The sequence below is a fragment of the Chionomys nivalis genome, chromosome 2 (genome assembly GCF_950005125.1).
Source record: "Chionomys nivalis chromosome 2, mChiNiv1.1, whole genome shotgun sequence".
NCBI classification, from domain to species: Eukaryota; Metazoa; Chordata; class Mammalia; order Rodentia; family Cricetidae; genus Chionomys; species Chionomys nivalis.
In genome coordinates, this window is record NC_080087.1 from 56,940,681 (window position 1) to 56,959,330 (window position 18,650).

At 45.9% G+C, this 18,650-nt stretch overlaps 1 protein-coding gene across 1 annotated transcript in view; it reads right to left on the minus strand.

The window, feature by feature from the left end:
* The window catches only part of Armc2 (armadillo repeat containing 2), a 107,080-nt gene extending 97,240 nt beyond the window's left edge, over positions 1–9,840 (minus strand). Inside the window, exons 1-2 of the mRNA XM_057761749.1 lie at positions 9,681–9,840; positions 3,183–3,438 (exon numbers count right to left, since the gene is read on the minus strand). Of these exons, the coding sequence (XP_057617732.1) occupies positions 3,183–3,400 (218 nt within the window). The 5' untranslated portion in view covers positions 3,401–3,438; positions 9,681–9,840. The remainder of the gene's footprint in view (positions 1–3,182; positions 3,439–9,680) is intronic.
* Between the last annotated feature and the right edge of the window lie 8,810 nt (positions 9,841–18,650).

The window sequence follows — 18,650 nt, forward strand, 5'->3', positions numbered from 1 at the left end:
AATGCAGGACATTGAGAAAAAACAATTTAAGTGGGTTTTAACACTCAAAACTGTTAACGACTTTCCTACTAATTTTAGGAAGACTTAAACCACTGAATAATGAGCCAGACATGGTGGCACATGTGTGTAACCCAGTACTCAGAACACGGAAGCAGGATAATGAGCGCAAGTCTAGCCTGAGGTATATGATAAGACATGGTCTTACATGAAATTTTCAAATGATACAAAGAGGGGCAGCAATGCAGCTCTGTTTGTAGAGTGCTCAGCGTGCAGAGTGCTCAGTGTGCAGAATGCTCAGCGTGTAGAGTGCTCAGTGTGTAGAGTGCTCAGCGTGCAGAGTGCTCAGTGTGTAGAGTGCTCAGCGTGCAGAGTGCTCAGTGTGCAGTGCTCAGCGTGCAGAGTGCTCAGTGTGTAGAGTGCTCAGTGTGCAGAGTGCTCAGTGTGCAGTGCTCAGCGTGCAGAGTGCTCAGTGTGTAGAGTGCTCAGCGTGCAGAGTGCTCAGCGTGTAGAGTGCTCAGCGTGTAGAGTGCTCAGTGTGTAGAATGCTTGTCTGGCCTGCCAAATCCTTGGGTTCAGTTCCAGCACTGCCTAAAACTGAATGTATGGCAGACACTTGTAATCCCAGCGCTCAAAAGGTTGAGGCAGGAGGATCATTATTTCAAAATCACTCTTGACTACACAGCAAGTTGTAGGTCAGCAGGGTTACCTGATGCTTTGTCCAAATAATAATAATAGTAATAATAATAATAATTGAAATATATATATACTTTAAAGCCTTTTTGTTGTAACTTTATAAACTTTATATGACAGTCACTATTAACTATTTCATTTCAAAGTAAGTTTCTTTACTCAGTGTCTAAAATTATCTTTAGGAATCTTGGTCAAAAATCAAACTCTAAAAAAATTGTCTTGAAAAATCAATAAATATAATCTATCATATTAACAAGTTGAAGAAAAATCCTCTGATTCTATCTTTAAACACACACACACCTAGAAAAGATGGGGAATTCTCTACCTTGATAAGGAGTATCCACAAACATTCCCATTCACAGCTGCTTTTCAACAGTGTCCAGAAGTCACAGTTATTTCAGAAAGGCAGGGAAAGGAAATAAAAGGCAGATAGATCGGGAATGAAGAAACAAAAACAAAAAAACATGCAGAAAGCAGTATCTTCTCTGCAAGAAGGAATACAGAATTGACAAGATCCGACCTCCCTGGAATAAAGGGTTGCAGCATACAAGATTAATACAAGTCAGTTTCCCTACATGGATAGACAGGTAGCAATTGTCTATCCATGACGAAAATGCAATACAAGTGCTTGATTGTAAACCTACAGAAGCATACATTATCTGTGAGGAAAATGAAAACTCAATGAAAGTAACTAAAGCAGCACTAACTAGCTGGAGAGACAGACCATTCTTGCCCATAGAACACATAATACTGTTGCATTGTTACCTTTTTTGCAACATTATTTATAATGAAGTTTTTAAAGTGTTGCTTCCAACTTTCAACTTATGCAGAATCAATGCAATCTTAAAGTCCCAGTTGTTATTTTGTATCAACAAATTGAACCGGAAGTGTATATGCAGAGGCATAAGACCCAGAATAATCAATAGTAACAGTAATAGAGAGGGACGGTAGAAGGGTCACTGCCTGGCTTCAAAGCACACCATAATGCCAGCAACAGGGCACTGTTAGAAGCATCATCAGAAACAGACCTGCAAGCATACAGCTAAATGGCGGCCATCGGCAGAGCAAAGGATGCAGGTACTCCCTGGTTTGAGAGGAGTGAGAAACCTACAAACCTCCTAAGTTGAAAATTTTGTTAAGTCACATGTACTTAGCTCACCTAACCTACGGATATCAGAGCGCATCAAGGCAGCGCAGCACACTACAGACTGAGTTGTTTACTCTCAGGACCTGGTGACCCATCTGAAGCGTCAGCCTGCTACTGTTGCCCAGCACTGGAAGAGTGCATCTGGCTGCACTGGCGAGCCCAGGAGAATATCAAAAGTCAAAGTCTAGTTTCTCCTGAGTACCCAGCATTTCCACATCATCATAAAGTGGAACTTTATACATTGAACCATTGTAAGTTAGTGACTTTGTGCAGTGCAGAGAGATAATCGTTCTAACACACGCACACAATGGGAAGACATGACTTCACATCCACCTCAGAAATGAGCTCAAACTCAATTTGAGAGCCAAATATAAGACTCAAAACTATAAAACCTCTACAAGATAGCACAGAAGAGAGTCAGGCTAAACTTGGGTCAGGTGACGACTTTTCTATGCAGCAGTGATGTCATGCTCCAGGACGGAAGGCTGATCAGCTAAACTATGCTAAAATTAAAAACATCTGCTCACAGAAGGCAGTCAAGAGAGTAAGAAGTCCAAGTCTGGTAGGAAAAAAGACTCGCAAAAGATGGATAACACAAGAGATTGCTATCCAGGCTACTCAAAGAATGCTTAAATCTCAACAAGAACACAAACAACCCAATTTAGAAACTGGGCCACAGGCTTGAACAGATGCCTGACCAAAGAAGACACACAGATGGCTAGCAAGCACATGAAAAGATGCTCTGCATCACGTCACCAGGGAAAGATACAAATCACCTCCCGAAGAGTCAGGGTCCAGGTAGCGGGGAAGGCAGCAGACTGGCAATGCTCACTTAATGCTCGTGGAAACGCACAGTGGAGAGCCGCTGCAGAAGGCGGGTTGGTGCTTTCTTATAAGACCAAACATATTCTCACTATCTGCCCCTGCCGTGGGGTCCTTGGCAACTACCCAAAGAATCTGCGAACTTGTACCTCCCCAAAAGCATGCACGTGGGGAGTGAGAGCGTTGATGGACATAGAATGTGGAAACAGAACTTCCATCGGAAGAAACTCAAGGGCGCGACTACGGTGCAATCAGATGATGCAACTTTATTAGGTGCTAAAAAGAAATGAGCTTCCAAGCCATGAAAGACCATTGAGGAAGCATACATTCAAATTCCTCAATGAAAGCAGCCAATTAGAAAGGGCTCTCATGGACTTGATGCCTGCTATATGACGTCCTGGGGAACATAGGACTTTAGAGACAGCTGATCAAGGACTGGCAGGGGTTGAGGGGGAGAAGGACAGAGAGAACATAATCTGGTGGCCTAAATGTTTGTGTGCCCACCAAAGCCAAGCATCAGTACCTGAAGGAGGAGGGAGGTCTGTTTTCCAGGGTCCTGGATGAGGCAGGCCCAAACAGCTTCCTCTGGTCTTCCCGGGGTGTGAAGGGCCTTTGGGTCCTAACTGCTCTTAAGGCATTCCGGGCTTCACTTATGATTTCCGCGCTGGTCTTCTGCCTGGACATCAAAGGTCGATGAAAGGGATCCAGCTTTTCTAACTTCTGATCACTGGATGACAACATCTTTCCTTTCAAATGAAAACGGTCTTCAGACACACGCCCTGCAGATATATGATACAAGAAACAAGCGCTATTTTTTTAATCTGGTACTTTAGACAGAAAGGCACCCATCCATATATTAAGCTATTCCTCTATACACGCCTGAAAATAAACACGAACAGGGGCTGGGGAGGTGTCGGTGAATTACGTGCTGGCTGAGCAAGCAGGGGGAGCCAAGTTCAGATCCCCAGGACCAGCTTAAAAAGCTGGGAATGCAGCTGCGCCTGTCGCTCCAGCACTGGAAGGCAGAGGTCAGCCAACCCCAGCTCTCCAGCCAGTCAGACTCCTAGGAGCAGCCGCTAGGTTCAGTGAGAGACCTGATCTCAAAAAGGAGGGTGCAGAAATGATTGATATTTTCATGTCAACTCCCTGGTTCACACATGCCCCACATGTAAGTGCACCTGCACACGCATGTGCATCTATGCATGTAGCATGTGCACGTGTGTGCATGTGCACACACACACACACACACGAAAGAGCCAAAGAAGCCAGGGCCTACTGCTGCCAGGCAAATGTTCCTCTACTGGGGGGGCCCTGTCCCAGGCCTGCCCCAACCTTGTCCCAGCCCCAGACTTCATCTCATATCCATAAACCTACCTGAAAGCATTGAGAGTTCTATTAAGTTTTAATTAAGTTTTTGTCCCCTTCCCTACCACCCCTACACAAAGGGCTTATATAGGTTAAACTGGAGCCTGGGGGCATCCTTCCAAGCAGCATTTGTTTTCCCAACAAACCCTCAAGAATGGCTCATTCCCATACTGTCTAATTTTTTCCTAATGAATCAATTCAAATCATCTTCAATTAAGATATTGTCCTTGGTGGATAAATACCAAACATTAATATCTAGTATTCTTTCCCCAGCCTATCAAATACTTACAGCCATGCAACAGGGCCATGAGACAGTGGATCCTTCTCAAAGGGCAATGTGACCAACAGTGATCAGCTGAACCCAACAATGGCCCATTGTGGCCCACAGAGACCAACCTAACACAACAATGTTCCAATGTGACCCACAGAGACCAACCCAACCTAACAATGGCACAACATGGCCCATAGAGACCAACATAACCCAACAATGATACAGTGTGACCCACAGAGACCACCCTAACCCAAAAATGGTCCAGTGTGCCCACAGAGACCAATGTAACTCAACAATGGTCCAATATGGTCCATAGAGACCAGCCTACCTCAATAAAGGTCCAATGTTACCTATAGAGTCCAGCCTAACCTAACAATGGTCAAGATTTTTAAAAACATATTATAAGTAATATATGGTATCAACATATTCATTATTTTAGCAAAACTTTTCATCCTAAAAAATAAAAAAATAAAAAATAACCCCAATCCTAAAAAATAAAAAAACCCAACCTTATACAAATGTGCTTTAAGAGACAGAAGCCTATCCATTATTCAGGCCTCAGCCATCCAACTTCAGAATGGCTTCTTCTAAAAAGAAAATGTTTTGTGACCCATGCAAGGAGACAGAAAAGATCCTGTTTTCATAAGCAACTGATTCCTTAGACAGAGAAATTTGCTACGTGTGACCCTTCCCACTGACTTTTGCACAGCAACAGACAGGAACATTCAGTTAGCTCCACTCCCCAAGTTTCTGAAAATACAAACAATGTCGTTCTGCACATACACATAAGCAGGCACCTCACTGAAGAGGCAGCCACTGCGTGAGCAATTCTCCTCTGGAGGCTCTCCTAGGCAGGATTTTGAGTTTAAAAAAAGGACTCTAGATAAGGCAAGATTATCAATGACTTTCAGTGGGATTTGTTTCAAAATATATAAAATGCTTTAGGTGCACATACGCCTGCATACTGTTTTATTTCATGTATATTAATGTATAGTTTTGATATATAAATTCAGCCTCACAACATACAACTTAAGTGATCATGGCAGTTGGCTGGATTTAGAAAGACTCCTTGAAAGGCCTGCAGTGTGGCAGTGGTGGATCGTGCACTCAGACCATGAAAAGCCCCAATTCTGACCCTCACCACCCACAAAAGGAAGCAAAAGGCTACGGTGACTTGAAATCGTGTGATTTAGAAGTTTCTATACAATAAAAAGGCTTCTTTCTAGACACTAAGTCAAGTTGTCTATGCTTTTGGCCTCATATAGCACTAGTGAGTCCCACAATGCCCAAAGGGAGTCGGGCAAAACGAATACAGACTCAACAGAGAGCTCTGGGAAGTAAAAAGGCATCTTGTTCCTGACCCACACTCCTCTCTAGTTCTCAGTTAGCATCCAAAAGTACACAGCACAATGGAGCAAGAACTCAGGTGGTTTTCTAAGAGTTCTATAAAATATTAGGATCCACAGGTAATTAGACTGACCAAATATCTGTGGGAAAATAAATGTAGGTAAAAGGTTTTTTTAAAAAAAAAGTGTGTGAAAAAAAAAAAAAAAAAAAAAAAAAAAAAAAAAAAAGTGTGTGGAGGCTGTTCAGCAGTTAAGAGCACTGGCTGCTCTTCCATAAGACCTGTGTTTGGGTCCCAGCACCCTTACGGTGTATCACAAATGTCTGGAACGCTAGTCCCAGGTTATCCAAGGCCATCTTCTGGCCTGCTTCGGTACTGCACACACACCGTGAACAGATACACATGCAGACAAAACATCTATGCACATGAAAATAATAGTTTTAAAACCGTGTATAAATGTTCACAGTTTTCTCCATCTCATCCCAAGTGCTGCTATAATATGACCTGTACCGTTTATCTCTGGTTATTATATTAATGCTAACAAATTATTAGCTAAATCAAACTTAAAAACATTTACTAGTATGAAAAAACTGGTGACAGCTATGTTTCTTTTTGATAAAGATGATGTTTTGTTTTGGGTTTTTTACAGTGGCTGAGTTACAAGTTGTTATCTATTAAGTTGCAAGTTATCACTGGGCTTAGTCAATGTAAAAATAGTTACAACGAGTGTGAATATCTATTTTACAACAAAGCATGTGAGCCATAACGTAATCACACTACAGAAATCTTAATTTTACACAGCCTTTCTGACAGTGGAGCCGGTTCATTCTACTAGAGTGATCAACTGAACAAAGGCAGTATGTTTGCTACAGGTAAAGACCTCCACATAGATCCCTGGGACCACAAAGAATAATAAAACTCTACCTCTGTGCTAAGCCAGCTGGATCACTAATGTCAGGGAAGTATTTAAAACTAAACAGTGGGCCAAGTCCTCTTGAGTACATTGCCTCCCCAGATCTTGAGACATTCCTGTGAGGTAGATAAACTCAAAGCAATAGTGAAGGCAAAGCTATGCTATATGCCCAGGACTGCTGGCCAAGCCATTCTAGACTTAGAAGGGGGTTAGAGGCCATGTCTGGAGGCTGGGGGTTGCAATACTTGCTATTGATATAAAAACACTCCAAATGTTCCCCCTACAAGGGAAGCCTTCTCAGTAGGTACCAATCAAGTATCAGCCTTATTTGTATCCAAACGATTTCAATATAAAAAAGAAATGAGGGGACAATGAAAACCGACACAAATGACCATGCAATTACCCAACAGGAAATGAAATGTTTCCAATTAGGAGAGAGTACTTGGCAGTTTATGGAGGAGGAAGCGCTTGAGCTGGGGTCTGGGAAATGGGCTGACTTTGAGCAGGTGACAGTGGAATCAGAGGAGAGAACTGTGAGGAAGTCAAGAAAGAGCATCCGGAGCATGTCTGACTGTGTACGGTCCAGCAGGGCTCCAAGGATGAAGCCTGGATGGGGACCAGAGGGAGAGCGACATGGCAGGGAGATACAAGGCATAAGCTGATGCCTGGACTGAAGATCTTGAAGGTTGGTGTGACTTGTGACTTGGCAAGGGTGGGCAGGAAGGAGAAAAGAGAGAAGAGAAAAACTGGGCAGTTCTTACTCCTCCCACACTACCTGAGAGTCACTTCCTCAAGAACCCTTCCTGGGCATGCCTTTCCAACACTTTTAGATTGGGTTTAGTGGTCTTTACACAGACTCCATAGGGTCCCTAATCGTCTCTGTCTTACGTATTTCCAGTGTTAGAACTAACTGCTCATCATCTGGGATTGTTCCCTACCCTGGGACCCTGAACTCCAACCCTCCAGAGTGGCACAACTAAAGACTATGCACACCTCAACTAAAAATTCCCAGAATGAAGGTTACAGGGCTTCTTTAATCAGAGGTATCCACTGTGGTAGATGATAAAGGTATATTGGTGTTCACACTGGCATCTGATTTGTGAGGCTCTGTGGCAACGTAAGTTCAAATATAGCTCCTTCTCTCTTTCCAGTTGCCCTAAAGAACAGGACTGGACAAATGCTACAGTCAATGAGCCCTGTATGGAAGTCTGAGATTCAGCAGTGGCAGTGACTTCAAGGTGAGAATGGCAATGGGCACTGAGAACAGAAGGAGTAGACACGTGAGAAGACAGGAAAAGGCCAAAGGCAACATGGAGTAGGCAGACCTACAGGGGTCAGAGAGAGGCCAGGAGCCCTTCCAGAAACAGCCAGGGGAGAAGAGAGAAGCTAAATTCTGTCTCACATCATGCTGTCTTCAGTCTGTGGTATCCAATGGGATCCCAAAAGGATGAACATCATCTACAGAAGGAAAACTGAAACAGGAACTGGTTGTTGCTGTCGTTTTAATGTGTATGGGTAGTTTGCCTGTGATTATGCCAATGCACCCACGCACACAGTGCCCACAGAAGCCAGAAGAGAACACTGGATTCCCTGGAACTGGATTTACAAGGTGGTTGTGAGCCACCATATAGATGATGGTGAGCAAACCCTGGTCCTCAGAAAGTGCAACCAGTGCTCTTAGCCAGCCCCGTGTGTTATTTTTAAAAAACAATATTTCTTATTGATGTGAAAGAAATTCAAAGTCATTATTTACATAATTTTATACCTAAATTATAAAAACTTACATGGCAGTAATTCCAGTTCCAGGGAATCTGATGCCCTCTCCTGGCCTCAGAGGGCACTGCATGCACACAGTGCACATAAATACATACAGACAAACACTCACGCACATAAAACAAGAATAAAAACCCTATCTTTATTTTTGCTACTAATAGCACCTAAACCAGATATTTCATGCTAAGCATGGCGATATCCTATCAACATTGCCAAAATCAGTATGTGTGGGTTCACCCCTTTCTCCAGCAAAACAAACACTCAGGACACATGATAAAATTACTTTGGTGTTAACATGTATATCCAAACAGGTGTAAGAAAAGCACTTAGATGTCAGGGCAAGTGTTTAAGTCCTCTGATGATCCACAGCACTGTGACCTTGGGCAGGGTATTGAGCATCTCTATGCTTGTGTCCTTGTCTGTAAAAACCACAGTGACTGCCTCTTAATGTGGTTTTTAGCGTCGCGTGAGATGGCCCATATGCTTTAGCACAGTCTTTAGCCCTTGGAAAAGTTAAGACCTACTGTCCAGGGGCTATGTGATAAAGAGAAGCGGGAAAACTTCCTTGTGAGTGAAAATATTTACTAGTAAGTGAAACCACAAAATAGAATGGCATTTGCTCAGTGTTTTCATGTATATCATAAATTTAAATTTTCAAGTAGAGAGTACTGCCCTTGATAAAAACAGACAGCTTTTACTAATGGCTTTACTGAATGTCAGATATACCAAATCAACACCAACTGTGAGTCAGAACCTTAGAGATTCACAAAATGGGATGCAAATAGTGTGACTTGCTTTTATACCAAGTTAAAAGAATTTGAAGTAGGGATGGGATGGAAGGACATGCTGTAGTATTCGTGGCATGGGTCGTAAGAGGCATTCTGTACACACAGGACGTAATTAATATTGTTCCACTTTCTTGAGGACACATCCGTTACCTAGAAAAGTCCAAGTTTGCTCTGTGTGACCTTGGCTACGTCTCCTGCCTACACAATACCCCTTAGTCTACCACTCTCTTCTCATTCAACCAGTGTTACTGAACTCCTGTTATTAAGTCCCAGGCGACTGCTAAGTATTACAGAATCTGTGCAGACCTGAGAGTATGCAGCAGCACCACTCGACCCTATCGGGAGACAGAAGACAACACACCAGCAGGAGGGGTCCCTGGTGAACCTGCGGGGGACTCCTCACCTCCCGCTCGCACAGCGGCTCTCTCACTCCGGGCAAAGCCCGCTCCACCATCGGTCCTGGTTAGGGCCGAGCGCCGCAACATCCTCACCTCGCCCTCCCGCCCTCCCGCGCACTGCCTTTGCCAGGCAGGCTAGCGTCTCCATAGTAACCGTACACAAACCACCTTGTGCTGCAGGCGGGGCAGTCAGCGCGCGGAGAGATGTGGAACACGCTGGAGCTGGTGCTGAGAAGGGGACTCCTAGATTCACTCAAAGCATCTGAGCCCAGCGCTGGAAACAGACCGCGGCCGAGGGAGATCGGCTGGTCCTCCTGCATCCGCAGGGCAGCGGCGACAGAGGCAGGGAGGGGCGGGGTGACTCTGCCCGACTCTCCACCACTGAGCCTGCGCCAATCCCGCTGCGCATGCGTGGTGTGCCGAGACGAGCTAAAGGCGGGTGCGGGTGTACCCGCGGGACGATACCCACAGGGAAAAGGCGAGGGTAAGAAAGGGGGAGTCTTCTTTGACTTTAACAATGTATTCAACCAGTTTGCTTCTACACGCGTGATCTCCGAACCTTCATTATCAACAGGCAGAGGAACAATTTCAATTTAATGTTTGGGGGAAAGAGTCGGTTTCTGACTATGGATGTCAACATCCTCCTAGTCCCGGTTCCTTACCCTCCCCTCCATTATACATAAGTGTGTGTGTGGGGGGGGGGGGGGGCGCGGTGCTATCCTGTGTTTGGCTGAAGCTTGGGCTGTGACAAAATAAATATAAAGCGCTGTAGCAATGAGTGCTAACCTGTTGGATATTTTTAACTCCATGCATTTGTGCAGCACTCAACAGTTTACAGAGCAAGCGCACAACAGAGCAATTAGGGACCCGAGGTCAGATCAGGTGAGTGCCAGAACGATTAAAATCTAGGGTTCCTGGGGCCCATCACTATGGCCCAGGCCCAAAGGGGGAGGGGGGTAAAAGAGTCCCATGTTTATGTTTTTAGTTGAAATTCTGTTTTCTCCCATCATTAGGTGATCTTGTGAAATACAAGCAAGGCATAAGCTCTAGGTTTACGCAATGGTTTTTAAATACAGGGATTATCAGAGCAAGTGTTGTCGACACTGGGAAACTGCCGTATTCCGTGGTGCCGAGCGACTTGTAAAGAATGACAAGATTGCATCTATTCGGCAAACGTAGTACACGTGATGAGAAATGACACCTGGAACTAAAGACAAAATGTTTTCCGAGTGCTGGATAGGATTTCCCACGCCACGGACAATGAAAACTCAGTAGATGATAAAATTTAGGACTCCAAACGAAACAGTCATGTTCTTTGGGATTGAAGTCCCCAATAGCGATTCAACGGGGCCTGTCCTATGAAGTCCCGTTTACTAGTCACCAGACTCTGATGTTGCCTGCTGCATAGGAAGCCGCAACTAGTGTTTTGACTTCACAGTTTGTGAGATGTGGTAAAATATAGCTCCATTTTGGGTCTCTTGGTGGCCTTTTAAAATACGGTGCTGTTTAGCTGACCCTAGGTGGAGAGAAGTGGGGGTTCTAACTTTTCTACTGTTAAATGACTGGTAATCTGATAGTAACTCAACCTCAAGGTCTTTCTAGATGATGTCAGGTGAAAAACTTCAAATGTATCAAACTACAATAACCAGTAGAGATTCACTTTTCATCTCCCTAGCCGTCACCTCAGATTTGGGGTCTACCATGGCCTTCCCAAAAGTTGCAGTAAGCTGACTAACTATAAAGTTACCATTTCTAAGCCAGGCAGTGGTGGCACACGCCTTTGATCTCAGCACTCAGGAGGCAGAGACAAGCAGATCTCTCAATTTGAGGCTTGCCTGGTCTACAGAGCAAGTTCCAGGACAGCTATAGCTACGCAGAGAAATTTTGTCTCGAAAAAACAAAAACAAACAAAATTATCATCTCCATTGAAATATCATCTTAAAAACCTGTAAACTAGACACGACCCGGCTCTTGGAAAGCTTAGGTAGGAGGATTACCACAAGTTCAAGACTAACCTTGACTACAGAGGGAGACCTTTCCTCAAAAGACAAAACAAATCAATCAACAAAAGCAATCTGGTTATATCAACTTAGCTGTAGTCTTATGTCTAGGATGGTGGTCCAAACTAGACCATGTAGGCATACCATTGAAATATGAAGCTAGTCAACCCGGCAGGCCAGGTGTCAGTCAAATGAGTTAGAATAACTGAAAGAATGACAAAGACAGAATTATAGGAACAATTACTTGAAGAAATAATGCCATATAGCTTTCCTTCCTGTAAAACAGTGTATGGGAAAATATTTAGGCTGCCGCAGTAGAGGCCTGTGTGGCGGACATACCTGCTCTTCCAGGTATCTGGTGACTGTTTCACGGGAGTCTACACAGCTACCAATATGTTTTATAGCCCTTAAAGAAAAATGATTAATTATAAGTATATGTCATTTATAGAGTACTTTATAGTTTCCAAACTGATTTCCATTGGAACATTTCATTCTGTCATCTCGTCCAGAGTTTATGATAATCCTGAAATGCTAATCCAAGGATCATCATTGGCATTCGAAATCGGAGCTTCAGAAGGTGAGGTAATCTGCTCACGAGCATGCAGCCAGTAGAAGGGCATGCGATCTGGTGTTCTTGGTGTCAGAGTCCAGTCAGCTGCCCTGTCATGGTACAGATATGAACGTAGGCTTTGAGGCCAGCACCTCTCCTCCACAGAAATGAGAGATACTGCCTACGTAGGTGTGTGGGCTCTGGGCATCAAAAGGAACTTCAGAATCTTCACCTGGAAATGCTCCCCTGGCCTCTGGATTTTGAGTTACCAGGAGAATTATGTAGGTGGTAAATTAACAATGTAATATTGTGAAGTCTCTGATAGGAAAATGAGAGGGCTGAAGAGATGTGCAGCAGTTAAGAGTGCTTGATGCTCTGGCAGAACATCAGAGTTTGGTCCCCAGTACCCACACAGAACGGCTCACAACCACCTGCAACTCCAGTTCCAGGGTACAGGCACGCGAACTCGCGTACACTCACACACACACACACACACACACACACACACACTGCAAAAGAATATAAACTTGTGGGTGGCTTTTATGTGCAGACACTTGTTATGGGGATATTTGTACACTGTATGGAACTGTATTGTTGTGATTGGTGCAATAAAAAGCTGAATGGTCAATAACTAGAAAGGGGTATAGACAGTCATAGAAAAATAGTTTAAAAATAATAAAGTCTTTAAAGAGAGAGTAAAGTAATGTAAAGAAAAAACCCTCATAAAGGTGGGAAAGACACGGAGTGTCTGAATCGTCTGAATCCTCTTTGTTGACTTTGAATTTTTAAATGCTAATGAACAAAAAACAATAGCCTGCAGAGAGACACTGGATAGTAGGGAAAAACTGATGAATTAAACCACTTCAAAATGGAAGTCAGAAAACACATTGCATTGGGGACAAGTTATGCCTTTGTTTCCACAAGAAACAAGGAGATACAGTTCTCTTCGAAGTTAATACCAATCAGATTTGATTGGGAGAGACCTGAAAATCTGTCTACAGATGCTAATGAGATTTTACAGTTTAGAGATTACACCACACATACCTGGTACTTAATATCTAGTTCTTATTTTGACTTATCTAGTAGGCACATCCTTGAAGACATAAATTAAATAAATAGTTCATTGACATTCAAATTCCTCCCTTGCCATAGTTTTATGACTTCAACAGAGATGGGACTCTCAGGACCGAAATGCTTCTGGCAAGGAATAAAAACTGTCAACTTAGAATTCTAGTGCTCGCTTCAAGATGTTCAATCTTTTAATTATATTTATCACACAGTCCCCGTAAAGAATTCATCAAACTGATAGCCCGCACAGTCCTCGCATACAAACTCAAGAGCGTAAACGCATTTAAATGATCCTGGATAGAACTGGACAGTGCGGTGAAACATGAGTCCATGGAGCTTGATGGACAGAAAGCTAGAGCTGACTGAAACCATCCGCTCCAACAGTTACACGACAAATTTCTATTTAATGGGGCTCAGCATTTGCCAGTGCATCCGAGAATCACGTCAGCTGTCCACCGTAGCACATTGCCTCGGCCAGCCCCGACCACGTGCACACAGAGCGCCAACAGTTGGCAGCAGTACCAATGAGAAAGGGTCCATTCCGTGGCCACGCTCGGTGTTTCATTGGAGGGAGGGGTCCCAATGTTTGGGGAGTCGGGAGGACTCCATGAAAAGTTTCATAGTGCGCCGGCTGCAGTGCCTCCGCCAGGTTAAAAGAAGCCTTTGAAGACAAGCAGAAGACAGCCGTCTGTCCAACTCCCCTGCGAGACATTACTGCCGATGACTGGATCTTTTCAGTGTCCACCTGCAAATAACACACAGTTCTGCCCAAAGGAGCTTAACCACCAAGCCCATGGTGTACTAATCCCTTAGCACAAATGTGGACAGGTTTAGTGTGGGTCCTGCAGCTCAGAGATCAGCACGTGTCCCTCGCAGCTCTACACGGTCACAGATAGCGGTGGCATCACTGCGCTGTACACTCTCAATCTTTAGCATCCAGAATCAGGGAAGAGAGGTAGCTGGACCCTCTTCATCTACATCAGGGCAATAGGAAGGAAAACATCCCATGGAGCTGAAAGAGCACTTCCCTACTGGGCATACGACCCTGAATTCATTCAGTCTCCAGCAACACACACACAACAGACACACACACACACACACACACGCACACCTTCCCAGAAGCTCCCCTCAGCACTATTCTCGTCTTTCATCGGCCAGAGTCACATGCCCACATGCCAGCCTCTGGCCACATTGATGAGGTTTCTGTTTATATGACTGATTTCTTATGATGATTGCATTATCTTTCAGACACTGTGACAAATAACTGAGACAACTTGGAGGGAAAGGGTTTTTTTAAAGACTGACAGGTTCCATGATCACTTGGCTCTGTGGCTTTGGGCTTGCACAGTGCATCATGACGGGAGCACATGGCAGAGGAGGCCTGCTCACCCTGTGATGGCCAGGAGGCAGCAGAGAGAGACGGGAAGATGGGAATTCGTGTCAAAGGAGGCCTGTTCGCCCCGTGATGGCCAGGAAACAAAGGGGACCTGGACAAAGAGAGGGTCCTGAGAGCCCTTTCAAGAGTATAGACCCTACTAACATACTTCCCTCCTCTAGGTCCCACTTCCATCCAACATCAGCAAAGACCCTTGGGAGGCATTCAGGATTTAAACTATGGCAGGGGGTCCTTAGTTTTGTATATTTGCTTTTTGATACAATCTCACATATCCCAGGCTAACTATGAACTACATAGCCAAGTATGACCTGGAACTCCTGATCCTTCTGCCTCCAACTGCCTAGTGCTGGGATAACAGGCACACAACACATGTTGTTCGTATGTGTTGGAGACAGGACCCAGGGCTTCTTGTGTGCTAGGCAAGCATTCTGCCAACTGAGCCACTGCTCCAGCCCCTAGCCCTGGGTTTTGAGGGAAGAGACCAAAGTTCCATTGCATCCTGCTGCTGTATGCTGTGGCAGACTGGAGATCTCCTCAGTGTGACAACGGGGTACCAGGTGTGAGACGGATGACAATGACGGTGACGGTGGTCTGGGTGAACTGACGAGGGCCTCCAGTTCTCTCAGAGATTCCGACGGGGGCTCATTCTGATGGGAACAGACCTTTAAAAGGCACGGTGGCAAGCCATGGCTCTCCGGTCTAACTCTGACTCCAGAGGAGACACCATGGTCACTGGTCTCCCAGCACTGGCTGCTGTACAAACATCTGCAGAACTCCAAAACCCACCTGTGTGCAGTAGCCACCCTGACGTTCTGATTTAGTTGCTGGGAGAGGGGAAGGAACAGGATGGGGACGTGGCTTTTCTCTAGAGCTGCTGAGGAAACAACCTGCAAGGAGAACCCTGGGATCCCCAGCCTTTTAAAGCAGAGCTGTTGAGAGAACCTTAGCTTCCAGAGCAGAGGGAACAGAGAAGGACTCAGTTTTGCAGGACTCGGGGACGAAGATCGCATTGTGGTGCAATCCTTGGTGAACAGCCTACCCCAGCCATCTCTTTCCTCTGCCTTCCCTCTCCAAGGCCAGCCTGTGCCCAGTTCTCCACACCTTTCCCAGTGTTGACCTTTGAGCACCCAATCAAATCTCTGACTCCTTGTCCCCAAAGTTGGCATGACAGCCTACATTTCCATCTTATTATAATAACAAATGTTTCTTGGGAACTTGTGTGCAATAGGCCACATGGTAAGACTTTTGTTTACCTTCAATCAGTATTTTTTCCAACCCTAAACTACCACTATTGCCATTTCATGTGCCTAGAAGCAGATTTGGTTTCTTCATTTGTTGGCCACACACATGGGAAAAGTAGCAGACCCGGGCTTCATGCCTGGCTTAGTGATGCTATGACCTAGGAGCACGAGGTTCGCCCAGAGGAGGTCACTGCCATTCCCTGACCCCTCCCTGCATCTCCCCAACTGCGTGCCATAGTTTTGGGTGATCCCGTACTCTACTCAGGAAACTCAGGACGTTGGCTTGCCATTGGTCATTGTTAGGGTGGCAGGAAGGAGCTTAACCCCAGCTAGCCTGCAGGAAGGAGAAAGAGGAGTGTCAGCCACGTTCTGAGCTGCCTCTGATTTCCCACTGCACCTGGTTGGTCCACCCCACGTCTGCTTTTTGTGGTTTCCTGTATCAAGAGAACAGAAGTCATAGAGGGTGAGGGGGTCTGGCAACGGCAAAAGATAATCTGAACGTATAAGCCACTGGGCTGGGTTGGAAGGAGAAGTAAAGTGAGATGCAGGGTGGCCTGGAGGAGGCTGGGGGTGGGCTGGAGGAGACTGGGGGGCTGGAGGGGGCTGGGGAGGGCTGGAAGGGGGCTGGAGGGGGCTGGGGGGGCTCGAGCGGGCTGGAGGAGACTGGGGGGCTGGAGGAGACTGGGGTGGCTGGGAGGCTAGGGGTGCTGGAAGGTCTGGAAGGGGCTGGAGGAGGCTGGAGGGGGCTGGAGGAGGCTGTATAAGGGCACAGAGCTGAGTTGACAAGGGAAGAACCAGGTGTGGTCAGTGGAAAGTGTCATAGGCTGGGAGGCAGGAAACCTTGAGTCCAGGCAGCCCATGGGCTTATGCTTGAGAGCTCATAGCAGCTGCAGCTACGATGAGATCTGGAGGTTGAACTAAGTGGCTGGCACAGTGAGGCTGAGCGCTGGGATCTGACTGAAACGGGTTGTAAGTTGGAGCAGGGCTTGAAGGCTACTAGAGTTGGAGGTGGCTCAGATGTGGGAACCAGATCTGGCCAGATCTTCTCCTGGAAAAAGTAGTGGCTTAATGAGGCCAGAAGAGGGTCCAAACAAGAGGGAACAGGAGGAGGGAAAGCTTGGCCATCGGGCTACACCAGAAGACCCCTGTGCTGTGTAAATGGCCAGTGTGCAGAATGACCTCTGGGAACTACCTTCTAGTACCGGGCAGTACAGAAGAAGCTGCAGCCCCCGGGCTTGAAGCTGCAGATGAGACGTGTCCATCAGTACTCTTGGGTGAAGACAGTCATACTGCCCCTAGAAGGACTCCCCAAGAAGACTGCACCCATGGTTTAGAGGTTACCAAGGACACTTACTTTGCTTGGCATGTTCACATTCAGTCCAGTCCTAGTATGTTCCAGCTGTCAAATGACACAGGCGAGAGGGAAGAAGGAAACTCGCTGAGAACGGCCTTGATCAGATTAGCTTGTGGGTCTGTCTGTGCGACATTTTCTTGTTAGCTGATGGATGTGGGGAGAGCACAGCCTACCCTGAGCAGCTGGCCCTGGGTTGTGGAAGGAAGCAACTGAGCCTGAGCAGGAGGAAGCAAGGCAGGGACCGGGGCTCCTCCCTGGTCTCAGCTTCAGTTGCTGCTGAAGTTCCTAGCCTGACTCCCTCGGTGGTAGAGTGTCACCAAACACGTCAGATAAACCATCACCCCACCCAACTGTGTGCTTCAGAGTGCTTAGCACAGAGCAGAAAAGCAAACCAGAATGCCTAAGAATGTCTCAACAACGTGGCAAGAGGGTGCATTAGCTCAAGAAAAGGAAGATTTTATTTAACTGTTATCACTAGACATTGTAGTCCAGCTGGAGGTGTAGGCGATCTTAGTAGATCCCAGGTCAGGTTGGTTGGGTTTCGACTTCCGATTGCAAGATCTCTGAGATGTTTTGAAGCTACTAAACACATTGTCAAAGACATAAGAGCCATGTAATATTTTGTATTATTCAAATAAAAGATATTAGCTAAATAGGGCATCGTATCACCTACGGGAAGACACAAATAGCAACCCCTCTCCATCAGCACTGAAGTGATTGGCAGAGGACTTTCTCTTCAGCAGAGCTCAGAGCGGGTCATGTCCACAGAACTAAACACACACTTAATGCGCACGAAACAGAGAAACTCCAGATCTAGCAAGGAATCGATATGCTGCTGGCTGCGAGTACATCAGAGCCCTGTAAGTCTTCACCATCGGGGAACCAGACAAGTGGAAGATGGGGCCTCTAGGGACCTCTGTCTATTATTTCTTACAACTGCACAGGAGTCTACCGTGATCTCAAAATACAAAGTTTAAAATAAGCCTGTCTCACTTCCCGTGTCAGTGAAGTTGTGATGCAGACACAGCGCAAACATCACAGAAAGAAACAGGACGCCTATTCACGATGGGGTGTGAAGAAAACAGTTTCTCTCGGAGCCTTGAGAGCCAATCGTCTGGCCCGAACTGCAGAGGGAAAGTGAATTTCAACACAGAGAGTCATTCAGGGAGCTGATGCTTTCTAGGCACCTCCTCCCCGCCCCCCACACACTTGGAGGTTGCTAAAATGGATAGTGGTTCTGACACATTTTATTAGGTCGGGGAAGGAAACAGAAAGTTGTCTCTGCTTTTGTTTTGATGTTGAGAGCTCAAACTCAAACTTCGAAAAGATCTCTTGGTATCATTGCATAGTTAGCGCAGGAATGGTGACTCCTTTGGGGTCCTGCCCCTCTCCAGTCAGGGGCTGCAGCTCACCTTCCCCCCAACCATGGAGCCTCCTTTCTCTGACCTCTAAGTGGAAAGGCCAGGTTCTTGCTGGACCCTTTGTCCATCCTATGACATGCCCCCTCTCAGTTCAGCCAGCGTCCAGTT